This window comes from Hibiscus syriacus, unplaced genomic scaffold, assembly GCF_006381635.1.
Source record: "Hibiscus syriacus cultivar Baekdansim isolate YM2019G1 unplaced genomic scaffold, ASM638163v2 tig00000715_pilon, whole genome shotgun sequence".
Taxonomy (NCBI): domain Eukaryota; kingdom Viridiplantae; phylum Streptophyta; class Magnoliopsida; order Malvales; family Malvaceae; genus Hibiscus; species Hibiscus syriacus.
The window spans coordinates 1,784,792-1,807,311 of record NW_024061811.1 but is presented as its reverse complement, the minus strand read 5'-3'; the positions used below and the strand labels follow the sequence as shown (position 1 = coordinate 1,807,311).

The window sequence follows — 22,520 nt, the reverse complement described above, 5'->3', positions numbered from 1 at the left end:
AGAAATAGTTTGCCAATTTGAACGGTGAGAAACCGTCATGTTAATTTGGCATCTTAATTGTCTAACTTTTTGATATTTTTATAACAAATTTTAAAAATCATAATTTTTTTAAAATTATAGTTTATTTTAAAGTTATAGAAATAATTTATAAATTTATAATTTTTAAAAATATTTTATAAATCACAAAATTTTAATTTATATTTTTTAAGTTAGTGTTACCCAGTCTAGTCGGATCAATAATGTTTTTTTAAAGTTAAATGATTACAAAGTAATATATTCTAATTACTATAAACCATTTGACATTGAACGATCAATCATCCTTGTAGTTGCTAGTGCTCGAACCCGTGATATATAGGAACAACAACATTCATTTAACCGGAAACAATTAACGAGTTAATATGTTTGTAAAATTTAATTTCGTATTAACCTAACATGTGATAATTTAGTATAGATTAACTAAGTTTTGCTTGTCAATAATAATAATAAAAGTAAGTTTTGTAGGCAACAGTATAAATCCATTAGGCTTAACTTGGTTAATTAAGTCTATTTAACATGTTTCCATTTGGACACAAAATAACCTACTTGTTAAAAGGTATATAGTTTTGATATCAATTTTTATATTAAACCAAATTGTGGTTATAAGAAAGGGTAAAATATAACATTAATCATCAAATTATTACATAATGAATAAAAATATAAATTTAATGATAATGTCGTTAAAAATCAATATTCGAAATAAATAATAATAATAATTTGATGACTAATAATGTAGTCTATCCTATAAGCAATCAATTTAGAATGTGAAATATTTGTAGTTTGTACACCATGAGGCTGGGCTTCAATGGAGCGATCCACAGTTCAGGCCTAGTCGTAGTCCGAATTCCCAGGCCTCAATCCATATCCAATTTGTCGTCAATGCAAGAATCTGCAGACCCAAAGATTATCCTCAGCTGCGGGACCAAGTGACAACGAAGGTGATAATGACAATTATTCATTGCATGATAAAATCATTGGTTTTGGTCTCGGTCCCATAAATCACACTCACATGATGACAAAAGAGAGACTTCGATGTAATTTCCCCTTGTCAGAACAATCTCTGTAAGCAATCCGCCATGGACACATTAGCAGCTCGATTCAAGCTCATCGTTTTGCCCCGTCTATCCATTTCTTTGTTTCTTTTACCTTTTCTTCAGGCCACTGATTTCAATTACTGCGGTCAGTTTCCTTCTTTCTTTCTGCTAGATTTTTTGTCCCCCCTTTTCAATCTAAGATGAACTGATGTATGTTAATCCCTAGACTCTAGCTTTTGCAGTTGTTTTACTTATTTTATCCTTTTTTTTGGGTGTGTTCAATCGCTTTGTTTTTCTTTTAATACTTGCCTGAGTTCCTGGATTGAAACCAATGCAGATAAGAAAGGTAATTATGTTGTAAAAGTCAAAGGAGTAGATATATCACCAAATCCATGGTTAGAGGCAAACCAGCCACCTTCGCCATTTCAGCTTCTACCGGTAACTTTCAATTCTTGCAATTTCTCACCAAATTCATGTATGCATGCATGCTTAGGATTTGCTTAGTTCTCTATAGTCTGGATCATAAGTTAAAGATAAAAAAAAAATTTCCTACGCTTTTTGTGTGGTAAGTTTAGAAGTATGCAAGGATAATCTTTATCTATGATACCGGTTAGTTTTTTTTTTTTATAGTTTTTCCTTGTATCTAGGTCTTTGGAAGATCATTCTTATTTCCGCATCCGAAAATATGAAGTTCTGAAGGCATAGGCTAAAGAAATCTGGTTCACGGTCTTCAATCCTCAATATACGCTGATGTTGATTTCACAGTCAAACTCAATCCTGAAATCCCTAATAACGGCCCCATACTGTTCAAGTACCAGCACAGCTCGTAAATCCATATCATTAATTCAGTAATTCTTTTGAAACCTCATCATTAATTAATTCTTCCCAGTATTCTTAATCTTTATGATCTATAAAACCCTACATCATTATCCAACTTCTCAAGTAAATACACTTCTAATCTTAGTGGGATGGTGTTGAGTTTTAATGGAAAAAACCATTTTCTTCAAAATCTTTAGCTCTTAAAGAAAATTCTTGGCATCCAGAAATGTTTTGGTTTGTGTCAGTGAATGCCTTTTTTTTCTTCGCATCCATGGTTCACACTTCACAGAGATGGTCTTCTTTGACATTTCATGAATGGATATGTTTTGCAGGTAAAGCTATCACCTGTGGCAAAGCGGTGATCAATGTTTCCTACTTTGGCATTCATATCCGTTAAGAAACTCACGACCTTTGCGAGGAAACATCCTGCCCTGTTGCAGTTGGCAACTTTGTGCTCTCTCACAATCAAGTTTTACCTGTATTTACTCCACCAGTAAGCTTCACTTAACTGGGATAAACTATTTATTTTCGAAACTATTTTCAGAACCATACCACTTGCAAGGTTCCCTCATAACTTGACTTTTTTAGACATTCAGCTAACCTTTTCTTTGATAATCAGTTAGAGAAAGCACTGGTTTTTCGCAATGCTTCATTATTGATCTTAGTATCTCCCATTTCTTTCTTTTATGTATATTTGGTGTCTAGTTTTGTTTCTATCTTCTCTCTCTTGATATATATGTTTGTAAAGGACTCGTTTTCCTCGACTTTCGTGCAGGCACAATAAGAAAATTCATAAACACCTTTCTTTAGCCTGCGTGACATCCTTAGCTTGTAACAAACTTTATAAATGTTGTCATAACATGGATAGTTGCATTCATGTACATATATATATATATAGTGTTGCAATTACTTCCTTCCACCAGATTTCGTTTGTCGTTCAAGCAAGAAAAAGAAGACTACAACGTTAGCAATATGGGACGAGACGTGCTATCTGACTTTCAGTTTCTCAGAGCAAGATGTTCACTGCTACTTTCACGTCATGCTTGGCTAATCGTAACTGTGATGTGCTCCTACAGTCCTACCATTAGCACTGGATTAGGAACAAGAAATAACTGAAACAAACGTAAAAAAATCTGGATTTATCGAAAAAAATAATGGAACTTAGAGAACGAACTAAGCATGGGTTATTAAGAACTTGAGCTTACTGCAGTCATGAGTGGAGATTTTTTCTTGTCTTCGGCTAACTTGCTTCCTTTATTCGATTGATGGATATTTCTTAATTTCTTCTTCTTTAAAATTTGGTTTGACCTGAGGTTGTTAATTGATTTCGGAATTTTATCATTTCGATAACTAATTCCTTGATCATAGTTTGTCATATGTTCTGAAAGTCCTATGTGGAAAATGTACTCCGGTTGGTTGCATACTTAAACTGTCATTAGAGACTAGAATCCAGAGGCTTATCCTTTCTTGTTGGCACTTTACAAACTCCATCTAGCTTGCTTTTTGGTTTGATCCAGAAAGAGAAGCACGGGCAAAAGTGAAACAGGATGCACCGGTTTCAAACTGCAGAACTAATTAGATTCTTTTAGGCATCATTTACTAACCAGTGACATTACAGTTAACATATAGGAGATTATCTGATTATTTATTTATTTTTTGCAGCGTTCCTACACACTTAAGATGACAATATCAGGTGAGGGGATTCAAGTGTTAACTTGCATTTCCTTCAACTTCAAAATCGGGTTTGGTGCTTATGGATCTTCAGTCTCTGATAGTTGATCAGCTACCTGTATATGTATAACCAGTGTCGTGGATTGTAGTGGGGTGCTTTCTCATTACTTACGAACGGATATCGAGTTCTACAATATTTTGAACTTTTATTCCATATTATCATTCTCGAGTCTTGACTGTACCAAATCACATTTAGCAGGAAGATATCCGACTGGTGTGAGATATTTCATGAGACAAGTATGCGTACATGGAAGTCACCCGAGTGGAAACTGACTTTGTGTCGTCGCATGGGTTGCATTCAGATGGAAAGTAAAAGAAAATTGATTCGTCAGTTATCAACTAATACTGGTATGCTTTAATTTGGTTAAAAGAACACAACAAAACCAAAAAAAAAAAGAAAAAAAAGAATACAACAAAACCATGGAGCATGGTTTCTTGTGGCTGTACCTCGTGTGCGTTTCAATTATAGACTCGACAATTTTCCTGCCAAAAGTTAAAAAAAGAACATATTTGTTACTTGTTAGAGTCCCAATTAATGGAACCCGTTACCAGTCAAACCATCAGTGACTAAATTAAAATTAAAGTGTAATGACGGTGACTAATTTATAAGACTTAATTAGTGACTAAAACAGAGCATTCTCAATAGTCTGATGACTAAGGAAGGTTTTACTCGAAATTAAATAATCGCCCGTTTCAAGGACCAACTCCAGCTGTTTAAGTAGTATTTTCTCAACAAAAAAAAGTAGTACTCTGAAGCCACGTGAATTTTGGGTATTTCAGTAATTTAAGGTTTCCTTAAAGAAAAACAAAATATTCATGCTCAGATGGACCAAAAAAAGGCTCCAGAATCGCAGTTCAAAATTTTCAACCATTCTCAACGGTCGATAATTTCAAAACACACTTTATCTTCACCGTCCATTTCAACATCTATACACCACCCGATCTGAGATTCTCTTTCACTTCGTTTTTCCTTGGCAGAACCTTTCAAAATCTCGCCCTTTTTTTTATTCTCCAACGTTCTTCCTAAACACTTTCAAATATATCTCAAACCCTAAACGCGTCACTTTCACTCAAAACGAAGCCGTTCTCTTCCGAGATGCCGTTCATTTCCGATACAGCGAGCGCTATCAAGAGCCGTTTTGGCTTCCATAACCGGTCATCTTCATCTGAGTCGGTCTCCATGTCGTCGGTTCGTAATACGCCGGATCTTCTAGGGAAATCGGCAGTGAGGGAGAATCCCGGCCATTTCACTGCTGCTGCGTCCGCAATTCCGAGCATCAGTGAGTGGGAGGAAGATTTGACTGAGAGTACAGGAGGAGCGCCACAGTCGTCCCAGAGCTTTGAGTTCCATGAAGATCCATCGTTTTGGAAAGACCACAATGTGCAGGTTGGGTGAAATGTTTGAATATTATTTTTAATTTTTCTTAAAAGAGGTTTAAAGAGGTAAAAAAGTAAAGAAAGAAAGAAAGAAAGAAATGTTCTGGTTGCCAAAACGTAGTTTTCTGAGTAAGTATTTCACTAGAAATCTATTTTTTAAGATTAAACATAAGTATAAAAAGTGAAATTATAATTTGTCATAATGCTGTTTTATATTTTATTGTGCAAGTAAAAATCCAAGTAGTTCAATAGAAAACCAAGCAAAGACATATATATTGAGAGCATATCAAAGTTAAGCTAACTGGATCTAATTTTAGTTTATTTTTGGGAAATTATTAGGTTATCATTAGAATTCGTCCCCTTAGTAGTTCTGAAATCTCACTACAAGGCAATAGCAAGTGTATTAGGCAAGAAAGTTGCCAGACAATTACTTTGACAGGGCACCCAGAATCTCGTTTTACATTTGATCTTGTTGCTGATGAACATGTTAGCCAGGTATGCCTCTATTTTATCTTATGTCTTTTTGGTTTAATTTTTATGTTTAGGCCTATGTTATTTTGAAGTTATGACATTTAAGTGATTTTACAGGAGAATCTCTTCAAAGTAGCTGGATTGCCTATGGTGGAAAATTGCATGGGAGGCTACAACAGCTGCATGTTTGCATATGGCCAAGTGAGCTTCCAAATCTCTCTCGAGTAATTTTTTCTAGTATTTCCATGAATTGTTGGTTAATTTCCCACTTTATTGGTCTCTAAAATTATTTAATTTGATTTGGTTTTCTTTCTGTTCTTGTTTTGGTATTGGCTCCAACTTAAAATTTATTATTACAGACTGGGAGTGGGAAGACACACACAATGCTCGGAGACATTGAAGGAGGGACTAGAAGGCACAGTGTCAACTGTGGGATGACACCTAGGGTGTTTGAACATTTATTTACAAGAATACAAAAGGTGTGGCGTAGGTGCCTTATAAGTTGGACATACTGTGACTGAAATAGCTTCACAACTTTCTTGGGTGCAATTTACTTCCTTTAGATGCAAATTAATTCTCTCTTATGATCCATATAGACAATTATACTATTTGCAAAATAATAATTGATAGATGGACCTAAGGGTTAGTTTTGAATGTTGTGTGTTGAAAAGCATTGCAGCTTAAATCTTGTGCACTTCTTCATTAATTGTTTAATACTGTAACGAAAATGGCTATTGAATTCTTTATAAAATAGAATGAAATTGTGTAAGTAAAATAAATACCTAAGTTTCTACCAAACTTATTACATAGTTGCTTCTTTATGCTAGGAGTTTACAATCTTCCATACAATGTTTCATTATTTTATAATTCTCTTGCCTTTTTTATATCATAATATTCTTCTGTGATATGTCAGGAAAAAGACAATCGTAAAGATGAGAAATTAAGATTTACATGTAAATGCTCGTTTCTGGAAATCTATAATGAACAAATTCTTGATCTTTTAGATCCATCATCAACCAATTTACAGGTAAAGTCACCTGCATATGTTGAACAATTCTTTTTCCATTTTTTTCTCATTTGTTTTATATTACAACATGTGTAGCGTGAAATAAAAGTTATCTTTTCCTTAACTAAAGAAATTTACTACTCTTTTGTGGTTATATTGCAGATAAGAGAAGACATGAAGAAAGGGGTTTATGTTGAGAATCTTAAGGAGATGGAAGTTACAAGTGCACGGGATGTGATTCAACTACTCATTCAGGTTCTGACTCTAAAAAGTTACATCATAAAGCACATCTAGATTGTAGATGTTCGAGCTTAAATTTTTTAGTTAAAAGTTATAAACTTTAAAAGGGAGTTAAGAAAGATTTTCTTTAGTTTATTTTGATTGTATAAGCAACTTCTTTTTTTTAAAAAAAAATTGTCATTTTCTCTATCCAACTAATTATTAATCTAGAAGCTTTGTATAATATTTCAGGGTGCAACAAACAGAAAGGTGGCTGCCACTAACATGAATTGTGCTAGTAGTCGTTCTCACAGCGTATTTACATGCATAATTGAAAGTAAGGTAAGTGTGACCTTTTAATTGAAGAGTTCTTTTGAAATAACTAGTAAATTGTACGATGTTCATCTCTTTCATGGATTGTCTTTACCTTGAGACAAAAATTCTAACAAAGTGTTTGATATCAGTGGGAGTCTCAATCTGTAACTCACCACCGCTTTGCTCGGCTTAATCTTGTTGATTTAGCAGGCTCAGAAAGGTACAAAATGTCAAAGTGTTAAAATCATCCGCGTTTTTTTTCTAGTTTCTTCAGAATATATCATTTATAATTTGCCCATGACAGACAGAAGAGTTCTGGGGCTGAAGGTGAACGCCTCAAGGAGGCTACTAATATTAACAAGTCTCTTTCAACATTGGGGTGAGTATTTACATTTTAATATCAAATTATATGTTCCTTCTTCTGACTTCTCATTGTACCACTCATTAATAACGATTTATATTGGCAGACTTGTGATAATGAACCTTGTAAATATTTCCAATGGGAAGTCTCTCCATGTTCCTTATCGAGATTCAAAACTCACTTTTTTGCTTCAGGTAATGTGCTATAATGCATGGACTTTTTGAAGTAAAATCTGTTACTATATGATTCCTTGTTTGCAGGAATAGAGTAGCTACTGTACAGTTAACCTTACATGTATTGGTTATATACACACACAAATATTTGTATGTATATTTTGTTTGCAGGACTAGGGCAGCTACTGTACAATTAACCTATTGGTTATATACACACAAATATTTTTATTGAAAGTTAATTCTGTCTTGTTATTTTCCTTTCAGGATTCTCTAGGTGGAAACGCAAAAACAACAATAATTGCGAATATTAGTCCCTCTAATTGGTTAGTGGAATATATTTTGTTTTTGTTTCTGCGGTAGTTGGTTATTTTAAATTTCAATTTTAAATTCCATTTACATGAGTGAATCTGTTTTTTTTTAACAATACTTTTCACAACGACCTGAATTTCAAATGTACTTTTATTGTCTTTCAATGAGCTCGACTTACTCTGTTAGAGTACATAATTGTAAATGACAAATTTTCTTTTTCTTCTTTTGGCCATCCTCTGCAGTTGTTCCCTGGAGACACTAAGTACGTTGAAGTTTGCACAGCGGGCTAAATTTATTAAGAACAATGTATGAGATCTTTTCTTAGCTACTTTATAAACAATGCATGTTTGGTGGTATAAGGTCTCAATGGAAATTGATGCCAACCCTTGAATAGTGGGGTGAGCAAAGAAACTCAATAAACCGAAAATCAAACCAAACTGTGGTGTTTATGGTTCACAATTTTAAAAACATTGATTACCTGAAGGTCCTGAACCAAATTTTATTTTATTTAATTTGTTATTATTTTTTATAATATAAATTAAGTATTTTTCATTTCAAATAGTGAAAATTTAAATACTATATAAGACAATTATATATATATATACATATATTAACCCTGTTATTTGCTTTGTCAAACTCTAGTTAATATTTATTACTTTGCTTTTGGATACCATATTTATGGGAAGTTGTTGAGTTAATGTCTTGCAGGCAGTGGTGAATGAAGATGCATCTGGAGATGTTGTTGCTATGAGGCTGCAAATTCAACAGCTGAAGGTAACATTGTTAAACTTATGCTCGTATTTTAAAGTACCCTAAAGTGATCCTCCTGCTATGGTAATGTTATACTGTGAGTCTTATTTTGCTAAGTTAATAAATGTTAATTTAGGACATTTCAAGCAGCAAGCACACTTCTGTTTAATGAATTCAACTTGTGCCAAAGCTTAAATGATTCATTTTATTTATTTATTTTGCTTGGTTCTCATAATCTTTCAGGTTTCTAGTTATCCTTAATATTCAAAATTCTGTTTCTTTCAGAAAGAAGTATCTCGTCTACGAGGTTTTGTTAATGGCAGAACCGAAAATCTAGATAATGATAGTTTGGCATCAAGTGTTCCAGCATCTCCAGGGCCTTAAAGTGGGAAGGTCTTCATGGATCATTCAGTCCACTTACATCTGATAAAAGGATGTCTCAGGTATGAGAATCTTACTTAATTGAGGAAACGCCTATTTTAGAGTTCTTAAAATAATTTTCATTTTGTTCCTATTATGACTTTGTATTCCAGAAAAAAGATTATGAAGTTGCACTTGTTGGGGTCTTCAAGAGGGAAAGAGAGAAGGAAGCCGCTTTACAGGTCCTGACTGCTGAAAATCAGGCAACTTTGCAGTTGGTATGTCCTATGACTTAACTTTTCTTTATTTGATAGGTCTCAGTCTTCCAGGCTAGAAAGTTTATAAGTTAACAAAAGTTTCTGAATTTTGGTAGTTAATCTTGAGGTATATGATATGCTTAAATTTTAATATATAAAGGAATTCTGTGAGCTTCTGTTCTTTACTTAGGTAACTTTAGAGTATAATTAGTTTGATAAGTTATTAGAAGAAAATTTTGTCACTTTGCTTCGGACTGTTGTTAGGCAAAACAAAGAGAAGATGAGATCCAAAGCTTGAAAATGAGATTAAGGTTTCGAGAAGCTGGAATTAGGAGGCTGGAAGCTGTTGCTTCTGGGAAGATGTCTGCAGGGACACACTTATTACAAGAGAAAGAAGAATACTTGAAGGAAATTGAGGTTTTAAGAGCTCAAGTTGATCGCAACCAAGAAGTCACTAGATTTGCACTGGAGAATTTGCGACTGAAGGAGGAGATTAGAAGGCACGTTCACCTGATCCTCAAGATTCTCCATTTCACTCTTTCAACGTTATCCAGTTATTTTACTTGCTCTATTATTGAGATCTATACTGAGTTATAAATACAAAATATAGTTGTTATTATGAGCAAACCAACCAGCGCTTTGAGTGATTAACTTGCTCCATTACATGTTCTTTATTATTGATAACTGTTCTGCACTGATATCTGTACATAAAATAAAAATTCAGGTTGATATCTGTATATGTTATTAAGAGGATTGCATTCAGTAGGTCTTCTTCATAAAAAGTAAATCTTTCTTACATGTACTGGTATCTGTGTTGGTTGTGTAATTGCATTTAATTTTCAATGTTTGTTATTTTCTCTCATTACATTTAATTCTCAATAATATTATGTGTCTGATGTTTGTTACTACTCACAGATTAAAGTCCCTTTGTGATGAAGGCCAACTGGAGATGATGAATGAACAGATAAAGGCATTACACAATAAGGTGCAAAAAGAGAAGTATTCAAATATTTAACTAGTTTTTAATTTCATGGTCAATATTGATATTTAGGGAAAATGTTGCTTACTCCATTGACTATTATGCAGTTGCTAGAGGCACTAGATTGGAAACTCATGCATGAATCAGATTCCTTAACCATTGAGGTTCTTGCTAACATTTGTCATGACGTGAATTTTGATGATTTTAATTTTTGCGACGAAAATTTTCTAAATCTTGGTTTTGGAATGTTCATGCTATACAGAAAACAAATTCTAAAGTGGTGTCCGGAGTTTCTGATGATCTCAATGAACTGAGACAGGTTGGTTAATATTATCCAGTCTTCCAGGTTCCCAGTGTGGTTATTTTCTTATTCATCTATATATCTTTGGAAACTGTTTGTAATTTACTATAATCTGAATTAACGCAACTGAGCTAGATTACTTTTACAACACAATCTTCTATAATTGTAATATCTTAATGAATAGAAAGCTCTTTTTCGTTTGTACTTTTTAAAACTCAACTCTATTAACATTTCAATTTCAAGCATGTTCTTTGGTGATGTAACTAAATATCTGCTGTAGTTGAAACTAATCCTATAGAACAATATTATGCTATACTTGTGTTGATCTTCTTTAAAATTGTCAATAATCTCTTGACCTAGTATTAAGAGGTTTGCGAGACATAAGATTGCCAATAACTTCTTTGACATTTGGGCATGTTTATGACTGCAAATAGGAGACATACTATTATGATAGCAAATTGGATGTCTGAATTTGAACAAAAAATTCTGTTGTCTTTTGCAATGTGTCTCCTGCCACAAAATATCTATTATTACATATTTCTTGCCTAAAAAATTGAAATTTTGATATATTGAAAACAGGAGCAGAATTCAGCTTGGTGCTCTAACCATAAAGAGGAAAATGAATTTCTTAGAATGCAGGTAGCTATACTCAGATGAACTATTTCGTTGAATTTCTTTTTCTGGTAAAAGATGGAGTTCATGTGATTCATTGATAAACATTTTCGTTTAACAGGCCATTCACAACAAGGCGGAAATGGATGCACTCCAGAAAGAACTTGAATTTTGTCTTGAAGAGAAGGAAGAGTTGGAGAGGTATGTTCAATAGTTTAAGAGATTATGTACAAATCGAAGAAACAATCATGCAGCATCATATATCTATATGCTTTTCCGGAAAATTAATTATAAACTTTTGCAGGTATGTGAGTGATTTACTTAACAAACTTGAAGAAGAACGGTCTTCAAGATCGGCGAAGGAAGCTATACAACAAACAGAGCTTCTTTCATTGTCAGCGGATGTGCCAACTATCAACAATCCTAATGACCAAGTGGAGCTTAAAACAATGGTTGATGCCATAGCAGCTGCAAGTCAGAGAGAAGCAGAAGCTCATGAGAAGGCATTTAAGTTATCCCAAGAGAACGATGAATTACGATCCAAGCTTAAGGGCTATGTTGAGGATAATAAGCAACTCCTTGAATTATTTGAACAGAAAGCTGCTGAAAGAAATTATAAAAGTTTGAATGAAGGTGACATTAATGAATATGTCACTAATCACACTGATGCTGGTTTACATGAAAATGGTGAAGAAGAGCTGGTCAAGCTGAAGAAAGATGTCGATAACCTTGAGCAACAGCTTACTGAAATGCATGAAGAAAATGACAAATTGATGGGTTTGTATGAAAGAGCAATGCAGGAGAGAGACGAGTTCAAACGAATGTTATCCTCTTTGGGAACTCCGAACAGAAAGGAGCCTAGAGAATTCGAATGCCTTGAGAAGCTAGTTGAAGTCGATGGAGGCCAAGGCAGCTTGGATAAACCTCATGCAGTTTGAGTCAAAGGATTTAGAGGGGGAAACTGCTCCCTTTTGTTCACATGAGCTGAATGCAGGTGAAAACCAAAAGTTGTCTGAAGTGATTCTAAATGTCGACGATACACATTCTGATCAGTCAGAAGCAGGGAATCACGTGGAATGCCTTGAGATGCTAGTTGAATTCAATGGAGAAGAAGACAGCTTGGATAAACCTCATGTGCAATTTGAGTCAAAAGATTTAGAGGGGGAAACTGGTCCCCTCTTTTCACATGAGCAGAATGCAGGAGAAAGTCGAAAGTTGTCTGAAGTGATTCCAAATGTCGACGATGCAAATTCGGATAATCAGTCAGAAGCAGGGAATCACATGGAAATAGACCAACCAGATACCACTGCTGCAAAGTTGTCTGAAGATTTATATTCTACAAGAGCAATACTGAAACAGGCAAACGAAAGACTTTTGGATTTTGCCAAGACAGTTACTGAATTCAGTTCCCTTGAGAAATCGTTCCGTGAGATCAATAACCTTTCCAGAGAAATAGAACTGATGGAAAGTGGGATAAAGGAGAAACAACGACACCTTGAATCTGTTTCAATCATTTCTACCGAAATAAAAGAAAGAAAAGCTTTAACTGAAAGTAAGTTATCAGCACTCAAATACACTATTTCAAGCTTTTCTTCTTCAGTTGCTTTCTTCGAGCAGCGAGAAGCTCAAGCAAGGTCGAAACTAAATGCCTCATTGTCCAAGTTGGACAACAAGAAAGAAGAACTGGTCAATCTTAAGAACGCCAAGGTCGAAATCGAGGCGTCCTTGAATAAGACACGGGAATCTGAATCAGCAACAAGGAACAACATTGCCCTTTTGAAGTCAAAGCTTGAGGAAGAACGCAAAACACAAGAGAATGACAAGGTTCTATTCGCCATTGATAACTTGGATAAAGTCGATCCCTCGCAGAGAAACTTATGTTTAGGTGGCAAAGCTATCGATTTACTGAAGACTGAAGAAGAGAAAAGCAAGTTGCAAAACGAGATCAAGTCATCCCGCGAAAGCTTGGCAACCATTAAAATGAGACACCAGGATTTGAACAATAAGCTGATAAAGGTAGAACACGACATAGAAACTGTTTCAGTGGAAATACAAAAAGGATCAAAGTCAGTGGAGGAGTTGAAGCTTGCCATGGAAGGTGCAATCCAAGAGAAACGGACGCTCCTCGAAACTTCCGATAATGGGAAAGCTGAAATCGGTTGTTTGATCTTGGAATATCAACAGAATATTTTTGATGCAGATCTGACCGAGGCGCAGATGAAGGCCGTTGATGAAGAACTGAATCTCGAAAAAAGGAGACTAGAACAGTTGCAGACATTGAGAGCTACATCCGGGCAGAAGGTTAAGCAATTGTTGTCATCTCATTCGGGTTTGTTGTCTGAAAAGCTGGAAGCAGATTTACGAAGTGTTTGGGCAACTTTCGAGGAGGCTAAGATCTTGTTAGGGGTGGATCACTGGATTGTCTGTTAAATCAATGTTTTCCACTTTAATTCAGAACTCGAAATCCCATCAAATATGCATCTACTTTGTGATGTAATTAACTATTCCTTCTCGTTAATATCTGTTAGATTGTTAGACCCATAAAGCAGTAAGGGGGGGGGTATACCCTTTCTATGGGTATTTTGGTGCCAACTCCGGTGCCCTTTATATTTTTTATTTGGGTTAACTATATTATCTGTGGTCACTAAAGTTTGGTGAGCTTTTAAGTTAGTCACTGAAGCTTCTAAAGTTACATTTTAGTCACTAAGATTACTAATAAATAACAAATGCCCACTTGCAATCTAACGTGAATTATAGCTTAAACATCTATTTGTCCTTAACACAATTTTTAACTAATTTTTTAAAAAGGTTTCTTACCCAGTTAACCCATCATCAACATCCGAAAACCCTCTCCACTCAATCCCCATACCACTCAACCAAAACATTTGGCACAATCTACAGTACTTACTAGATAAAAAAACAATCAAATGGGCACACACTATTGCTTGACCAGTGATTTCCTTGTGATCTCTCAGCTGTTACATAACAATATGAAAGTAATTTAGAAAACAAGAAAGCCGATTAAATGATATACCCAGTTCTTCTCATCTCAAAGCAAAATTTGGCTCTAAATCTCGTTTTAATATCTTTCACTGTGAAGAACACTGCACCAGTTCCGGTGTTATGGTCAACAGCTTACTTTACTCTCCCTTGACCTAACTTGACTCGAACATCATATGATTAGCCTAACCCATTCTCCTGTATACCTCCGTTGGGTTCCCTTATACATCCTTTGTGCTTCCTAGATCATTCACATCAGAAAACTTTGAACTTTTCAGGTAATCAATTATTAGTATTGATCACTTATACCTTACCATTCTATCCTTCCCTCGCGCACCCTCCCACTCTCATTAGAAATTATATGGCCACCGACAATCGGTTTTGTCTACTGGGATAAGACACTAGATCCCTTAAACAATATTAAAAGTTTTAATTCTGATGTTTGTAAATGAAGTAAGCTAAGTTGGGAGGGTTGTCCTTCATTCCGATATGAATTAATCGGTCAAAATATATATATATATATATGATGTTATACCCAAAAAATGAAATTCTCTGGCCACTCAGCCATCTTTGACATTGAACGGTAAAATCATTTATTGGGAAATATATTCGTTATAACAGAAATATTCATCATCATTCATCACATCTCAAAATGTTGGGGTTGCTCTTATCAAACCAAACGTATTAAGCTGTATTTAACATTTCTAATAAACCCAAAATTATGAGAACGAAAAACAAAATACACTAACTAGAATTATCTTTCAAAATTCCCGTTATTCCTCCGTGTTGTTAAAAATCTCTCTTTAATTTGTTTGTTGGATTTCATTTTTGTCTCTCTCATTTTTTTATATGCCTCCATTTTCTTTTGTATTTTCTTTGTTGAGCTGGAAATCTGTTTCAAAATGAATTTACAGTTAGATTCTCGCATGGGTACTTGTTTTTCAAAATCACGTTCCTAGTTCTCTCTATCCTCTCTCTCTATATATGTGTGTTCTTTTTGGTTTGCCTGAGAGAGTTAGTGAGAATTACATACATTTTTTTGCTAACGATGGCTCCTCCGATGACTAGAGTACCGCCGGCGAAACGGAGGCAAGCGCTTTCGGTAACGGAGGATCCGAAGACGATGAAAAAAAGGAATAAATTAGGAAAAGCCATCGGTGTCACCGCGGCGGAATGCACGGCGGTATGTTGCTGTTTTCCATGCAGCGTCGTGGAGCTGCTTGTGTTAGCCCTTTATAAGTTTCCCGCCAGGGTTTGCCAGAACACTTGGAGATGGAAGAAGACACTACTGATGAAGAAGAATCAAGATTTGTTAGGCTCGACTAAACGTTGGCCCACAAGGGAGGAATTGGAAGTTGATGTGGACTGCGTGATGGGGAAAGGTAACCAATGTGAAGCTGATAATCGCGATGATTGTTGCGCTAGAGTCGAAGATTTTGAAAATAAGATGTGGGATCAATTTTGTGAGACTGGATTTTGGAGAAGTCCATCGCAGAGAGAAATAAGAGAATAAAAATAACTTAATTTATACAAAAAGAAAAATCATATTTTCTCATTTTTTTCAATATTTTAATTTGAATATTCAAATTAAAATATCATTTTAATTATAATTTTCAACACTGTTAGGATTGATGTGATTCTTAAAACAAAACTGAATTAAGCTTATAATTTATAAATTACTTTAATATATTCAATTAATGAAATTAACCTTATTTTTTTGAATTTTAAAATTAATTTAGAATTTAATTAATGAAATTAACCCTACTTTGATGTCATTCGCAGAAATATAAGTTTAAAAATTTTATACAAAAATAAATTCATCAAGTGTTTTTAATGATAAAAAAGAATATCATTCATCCTATAAGTTTTGAGTTTGACCAGTTGTATTTGTAAGATCTGTATACATTGTCATTAAGTTAAAAAAAATTAAACATATATTATCTTATAATATTAAAAAATATAAAAAAAAATTTAAGCGTGAATATAATGCATGTTTATTACTATTTTGATATTATTATCTATACCATGTTTATAATGAATTCAAAATTGTTGTAGTAACTGCTAGTAAATCCAGGGATACTGAGTCGAGTTTAGGTTACTCAAATTCAAGAGTTTCGTTTAGTTCCATTTCTAAAGTTAAAAAAACATGGTATAAGTTTTATTTTATTTCTTAAATTAAGTCATTTTTCTACATTGATATTTAAATTTATTGTTTTTTTAATATTAGCACTTATATATTTTTTGTCCACATTTTATATATGAACTGGTTTACATTTTTAGGTGATGTCATACTCTGAAATTATGTAATATTATCATCTAAAAGTGAAAAAATGTTAATATTTTACAAGACACTAACATATATTAAACGGTTGAAATTTGTCAATGATAATAATGGACGAGTATTATACAAAATTTTGAATATTATATTGATTATAATCACTTTTCTTTGAAAATAAGTTATTAATAATGTTAGAATATAATTACATGTATAATAACCGTTTAATAAAATATATATTAAAATTTTATGTGGAAAATCTTATAGAGAAAAGCTACAGATAGAAGAAGAGAAAATTCACTAATGTCAAGAAAAGAAAAATACAAGATGAGCCTTCATAGACAACCTAATCTCTAACTTTAATCCTTAGTATCTATTTATAGAGATAAATATTTGATTACAGAGGAAACTTCTAAAGTATAAATCTACTTAAAATAGGTTTCCTATATAAAGGGAAAATAAATTTATACTCCTAATCAAACTAGGTTTATTACTTTCCTAATTTTATATATTAATTAATTTGTGTCGTTTTGAATTTGAGTCATATTCAAAAAAATCTTAACCTTAACGTGAATTCTGAAAATGCAAATGTTTCGAGATAAAATACTCAAATTCGATGAGACACCTAAACTCAACAAAAACAATTATTCACTTAAACGAACAAACTCTATACATTAAGAACATATTGTCCTCTTCTTCCACGAAACCCCTTAGAGAGACATTCTTCAATAATAATTGTCAGCTGAAATCAAAATTTGTCCAAACTTAAATTTAGTTTTCACATCGGTAAGGAAATCATTAGTGTTAACTTTGCTTACAACTCGTTCACTACAAGTAATATCATGACCAACATCATCCCGATAATCAATGACAATAATATCATGTACAACACCACCTCGATCATAAATGACAATTTTATGTTTTCCGTTATACTTACGGAATTGAATTTTTTTATTCTCAAATCTATTATGACTACAAAATTAAACTCTCTTTTTCTTTTCAAATTACTTATGCCCACGAAATATAACTATTTTCTTCTCCCAAAATATCATTATGCATAAAAGTAAAAATCTACTCAGTTGATTTTTTACATAAATGAAAAAAAAGTGAAGAAGCAAGTGTTAAGGGGTAAAATAATTTTATATAAAAAATAATAAATTGTTAAGTGTTTAAATCTAAAAACTGAGATAATTAAACTTTATTTAATTAATATTTAAATTAAAAATACCTTATATACGAATACATTGTTAATAAATTAATTTTTTTAAATAAATATTATTATAAGAAAATTTTAATAGGATACGACAAATATAAGTTCCTAAACTTAGTAAATAATATCTCCATAGCAAATGCACTAAGATACGATAATAAATATTTATATATTTACAAGACATCAATATTGCTTTTTTATTTATTTATTTTTAGTTAGAAAAGTTTGTATATGAAACTTTAGTTTGGTGGGAGTGACAGAATGATTGAAGGGAGAAAAAGAAGAAGCGTCAAAGTCTCAAAGGTTCTACAGTTAATATGCCACGTGGCGAAACCACACTCCAGAGGACCCTGCTTTAGGTTCTTTGTTTGTTTTCACACCCTTTATCCCAGCCCAATGTCTTCTCTTACTCGCCACTCTCTGCAATAGTTTCACACTATAATAAAAGTCGTTACTTTCATTGATTTCCAAAAGAACAATCTTCAAAATAAAGTAAGAAAAAAAACAAGCTCAAAGTCTTTCGTTTTGCCCATTCTTCAAAATAAAGGAAAAAAGTCTGGTTATTTTTAAATCCCCTGTTATATTAATCGATCTGTTGGGTTGATCATCAGCTGGTTTCCTTTTGGACTCTCAAATGGAGGTAAAGTATAATATGGGTGTTTCTTTGATTTTGTTTCCGTGTTCTTTAGGAGGTTTTTGGCTGGTCAGAAAATGGAGTTAAAAGTTTTAATATTTGATGGGAAAAGTACGGTGAATTTGCCTGGATTTTTAATATCTGTTCTGATTTTTGGAGCTTATGTGTAAAATTTATTTTATTTGATGTTTCTAGGGCGTAATTTTGTTGCCCTTATGTTAGAATAATTGATTTTATCATTGATCGGTGTGGTGTGTATATCTTCATTGTCAATTATACATGGACTATTTTATGGATAAGTCTTTATCAAGGTGTTAACTTTCTTACTGGTCACCGTTGGTTCCACTTTTTGTACCCTAGACTTAGCTTGGTTTCATTTAAAAAAATTGAATTGAAAAATCTGAAATTGAGATATACTTTGGTGTTTGGCCTTGTAGGATATGGAAGATACCAAGTCTGAGGCGCATTTAACCTCTGCTGCAGCATTTGTTGAAGGTGGAATCCAGGATGCTTATGATGATGCTTGTAGCATATGCCTTGAAGAATTTTGTGAAAGTGATCCATCCACTGTATGTTTGGCTATAAATTTTATTTCTGCTTTTTGTTCAATACCGGGAAGGACAATCCTTTGATCCTTGCCTGTTCATTGTTCTGTTGCTTATAGGTAACCAGCTGCAAGCATGAGTTTCATCTGCAGTGCGTTCTTGAATGGTAGTATGAATCTCTTATCTATTTTACAATTCCATTAGAGATTTTAGTTCAGGTTGAATGAATCTAATCATAATATTAGCAATGGCTCGATGATCCAGTTTTGATTTTGAAAGCAAGTTTTGATTTTGAAAGCAGTTATCTACTTTATAAATCAGTCCGGAAATGATTTAGTTTCATAAATCTCTCTATTTCACTAGTAAAACTGAGAAAGATTTAATTTAGGTCACGCTCTTGCCTTGGGGCTTAGAATTTTGGATTCTATATATATTGTTTATCTTACTTAGACTCTTCATTTTCCCTAAATTATCTCTATCCGTCAAACATTCGGACATTGATAGGGGGACATGATCCTCCAAACATATGGACAAAATTAGAAACATGTTGAGCATAGCATGTAAGAAAATATATATGCATCCGACACTCACCCCCGAGTCAAGGTAACATAGTTTTAATGTTCTAAATTACAAGTTATTTTTAGTGTTGTAAAAGCAGGAAGCCTTGTAACTTGTAACATAATTAGATAATCCGACTATGATGCTAAAGTAAATAAATTTGCTTTCTAGTTTTCTAGGTCTGGCGCACTGATGGGTCAAAAGAAGTATAAGGGTGTGACTTTCAAATATGAAAGCACATTGTTGATTCCATTTTTTTATCACCATAAAAGTGATAAATGTCCTTTAACATAGTTGAATATGCCTGACAGTCATTTTGCCTGACCAAGAAAGCAGAACATACTTGCGTGAAGTGTTAACCTATGATTCTTCTAGATGTCAGTTATATAGGTTGAACAAAGTTTGAGTTGTTGTCGAGTTTATATAACCATTTTGTAGTGCCAGTTATTGTCATTTGTTGAAACTGCTTCTCTCGCATTGTCCATTACCACTATCAAAGGATTTCAGAAATTTTGTTTAGTCTAATACTCTAGTAATACGGAATATTGGAGACAGTAGTAGAGATGATTTGTTTCGGATGTCACATCCAATTGAAATCTCCAGTTTAACATGATAGCCTTTCTTCCTCCATACTGCCATTCATTCTCACAACTAGTCTAGAACAGCGATCTATAATTCTAACATAGATTTTTGGAAAGGAAAACTTCACATTTGAAGTCTGATGTCAAAGAATATCATCAACTTCAGTTATTCCAGGCTATGGATCTTAAAATAATTACATACTAGAAGAACTGTGTGGCCCTTATGATCTGCAATAATTCCACTTTAATAAAAGAATCTGATGTGAATTTATGGGTCGTGTTTTTGAAGATCATTTGATAATTTACTTGTGCAGGTGTCAAAGGAGTTCTCAATGCCCCATGTGTTGGCAGCCAATTAGCCTGAAAGATCCAATGAGGTTTCATATATGTTTATTTCCTCTTTTTTTTCTTCAAAATTTTATTTGCTTGTTCTAGATTCCTCTGGCCAGTGTGTGTTAGAAGCCAATAATTTCTCTTGCTTTGGCAGCCAGGAGTTGCTTGAGGCTGTTGAACATGAAAGGAGTTTTAGGGTCAATCCGTCTAGAAATGCAACCGTATTCCATCATCCGACTTTGGGGGATTTTGACCTACATGTATGTATTGCTTTTCATCTTGTTAGATTTATATCATCCTCTTTTTATAATCATCACATTGAACCTAGAGCCCAAGGAGCCACATACTCATGGTTTGTTTTCAACACAGCTGCCTGTGGGGGCAAATGAAGCTGAGCTCGAGGAGCACATAATGCAGCATTTGGCAGCTGCTTCTGCTGCAATGGGGCGAGCACGTCACATTGCAAGAAGAGAAGGTCCAAGGAATAGGTCATCTGCTCAAGCTTATCCACAGTTCTTGGTAGTTTCATCTCATCCAAACGCTGCCTCCACTGGTCCTTTATCTTCATCATCCCCAACTCAGAGAGAAGGTGAGCCAACCCTAGCAAACGCGGTTGGCACTCCATCCTCTCCAGAGAGAACCGTGGGGGAAGAATCTTCAGCATCAATTACTCCTATACCTTCTGCCCAAGCTGATCGACAGTCAGCATCTGGCTCCAGTGTTCTTTTGGTCAGTGATCAAGGGAATTCCTTGAACAAGAGGTCTCCTAATCAATCTTCTAATAGTCATGATAGAGCAGGACCTTCAGAATTCCAGTCATTTTCAGAATCACTAAAATCGAAGTTTAATGCTGCTTCAATGAGGTAGTGGTCATACTCAAACATTTGAGATTCTATATAGGCCCTAGGGTAATATTTCAACGATTTCTTTTACGTGATATATTCTAAATTTGTGACCATATCTTGATTTAATTTATATTTTTAGATACAAGGAGTCAATTTCAAAGAGTACAAAGGGGTGGAAAGAGAGGTTCTTCTCTCACGACACTTCCATGTCAGAGATTGGCTCTCAAGTTAGGAGAGAGGTTAATGCTGGCATTGCAACAGTCTCACGAATGATGGAGCGTTTAGAAACCCGAGATAATAGAACAAGCACAGCTACTGTATCAAACAGTTCGGAAAACTGGTTTAACCTGGAATCAAATAGTCAACAGATTTCCGACGCTGGTGGTGAAACTGCTTCGACTGAAACCAGTGCACTAGCTTCACGTGCCACCAGTTCTGCTTCCAAATAAGTGTCGTATTCGTATCGGCATCATCCAACAATGTTTTAAGATCAAAAGGTAAGCTGAGGTGTCGAAATGTTGCTTGTTTTCAGTTGCAGCATATAAATGATCATTGATTTAAGTTATTGAAATTGACTGTAACTATGATTATCGGTTCTACATTGTTATCAATATCTCCCATAATCCATATCTTCTTAAGTTACATACATGGCACACACACACACACATGAACATCGAAACAGCATGCTAATCAAAGTATCCAACTTTCTTACACTTCGTTTTATCACGAAGTTATTGCCACATGGTTCTTATCTTAATTCTTTTGCCTTGACATTGACTTTGGTACGTCTTCATTTATTAATGACACCTCGTCTCTGATTGTGGATCAAATGTTCTATTTACAGGTATGTTATGTTTTTTTATGGATGTTTGGCAGACATATGAAGAAATCCGTTTGTGATTGAGAACTGATCCAGAATGGAACATATGCTGAGAAACAAATAAGTGAATATGTAATTATCAACTTTTTCACGATTATATAATTTTAAACCGCTCAAAATGTTTGTAACACTTCGGTATTTTTCTCCTTAATAATCGTTTCAGACACTGTTTTTCAAGAGATCGTATCATTAAATCAAATTTATATTTATTATATTTAATTTGGACAAGTCTTTGACATACTAATGGTGTAGTTTTTAAGATAAGAAACAGTCAATGTCCTCCGATTTGTATATTGAATAATGAAATATTAAATTTAATGTGATATCTTTTTTTATTATCTAAATTGATTCAATATTGGGGTAGAGATCGAAGTTTGAAGCAATTTGATTTTTTTTGCACATTGAAAAACTGAAATATTTTGACTGTATCCGTGTAAAACAAAAATCACGAACCATGAGACTTCAGGTAACTTGAATTTTTAATTTCGATGGCCTATTTATGCTCCATTGACTATCAACATCAGGTATGTTAAACTTCAACTTTGACAA

At 33.8% G+C, this 22,520-nt stretch overlaps 3 protein-coding genes and 1 pseudogene across 3 annotated transcripts; all 4 read left to right on the top strand.

Annotated features, from left to right (window-relative positions):
• The first annotated feature begins 1,049 nt into the window (after positions 1-1,049).
• Positions 1,050-3,882, top strand: LOC120210073 (annotated as a pseudogene).
• A 495-nt stretch (positions 3,883-4,377) lies between these two features.
• LOC120211749 (kinesin-like protein KIN-12E) lies at positions 4,378-13,647 on the top strand. The gene is given in 24 exon segments (XM_039210233.1): positions 4,378-5,007; positions 5,337-5,492; positions 5,586-5,669; positions 5,828-5,947; positions 6,382-6,495; positions 6,637-6,729; positions 6,946-7,035; positions 7,158-7,228; positions 7,313-7,387; positions 7,476-7,563; positions 7,807-7,865; positions 8,094-8,157; positions 8,560-8,625; positions 8,887-8,977; positions 8,980-9,044; positions 9,135-9,239; positions 9,483-9,718; positions 10,134-10,203; positions 10,305-10,361; positions 10,460-10,516; positions 11,078-11,137; positions 11,232-11,311; positions 11,415-12,019; positions 12,225-13,647. Coding segments are annotated over 24 exon segments (4,113 nt in total). The 5' UTR covers positions 4,378-4,716; the 3' UTR covers positions 13,541-13,647.
• A 1,511-nt stretch (positions 13,648-15,158) lies between these two features.
• On the top strand, positions 15,159-15,623 carry LOC120210529. Its single transcript, XM_039209245.1, has one exon. The coding sequence runs from the start codon at positions 15,159-15,161 to the stop codon at positions 15,621-15,623; it is 465 nt and encodes a 154-aa protein (XP_039065176.1).
• A 2,384-nt stretch (positions 15,624-18,007) lies between these two features.
• Positions 18,008-22,038, top strand: LOC120211738 (E3 ubiquitin-protein ligase RHF2A-like). The gene is made up of 8 exons (XM_039210224.1): positions 18,008-18,235; positions 18,667-18,798; positions 18,894-18,940; positions 20,228-20,290; positions 20,401-20,506; positions 20,616-21,109; positions 21,231-21,589; positions 21,952-22,038. The coding sequence occupies exons 1-7, from the start codon at positions 18,230-18,232 to the stop codon at positions 21,538-21,540; spliced, it is 1,158 nt and encodes a 385-aa protein (XP_039066155.1). The 5' UTR covers positions 18,008-18,229; the 3' UTR covers positions 21,541-21,589; positions 21,952-22,038.
• The last annotated feature ends 482 nt before the right edge of the window (positions 22,039-22,520 follow it).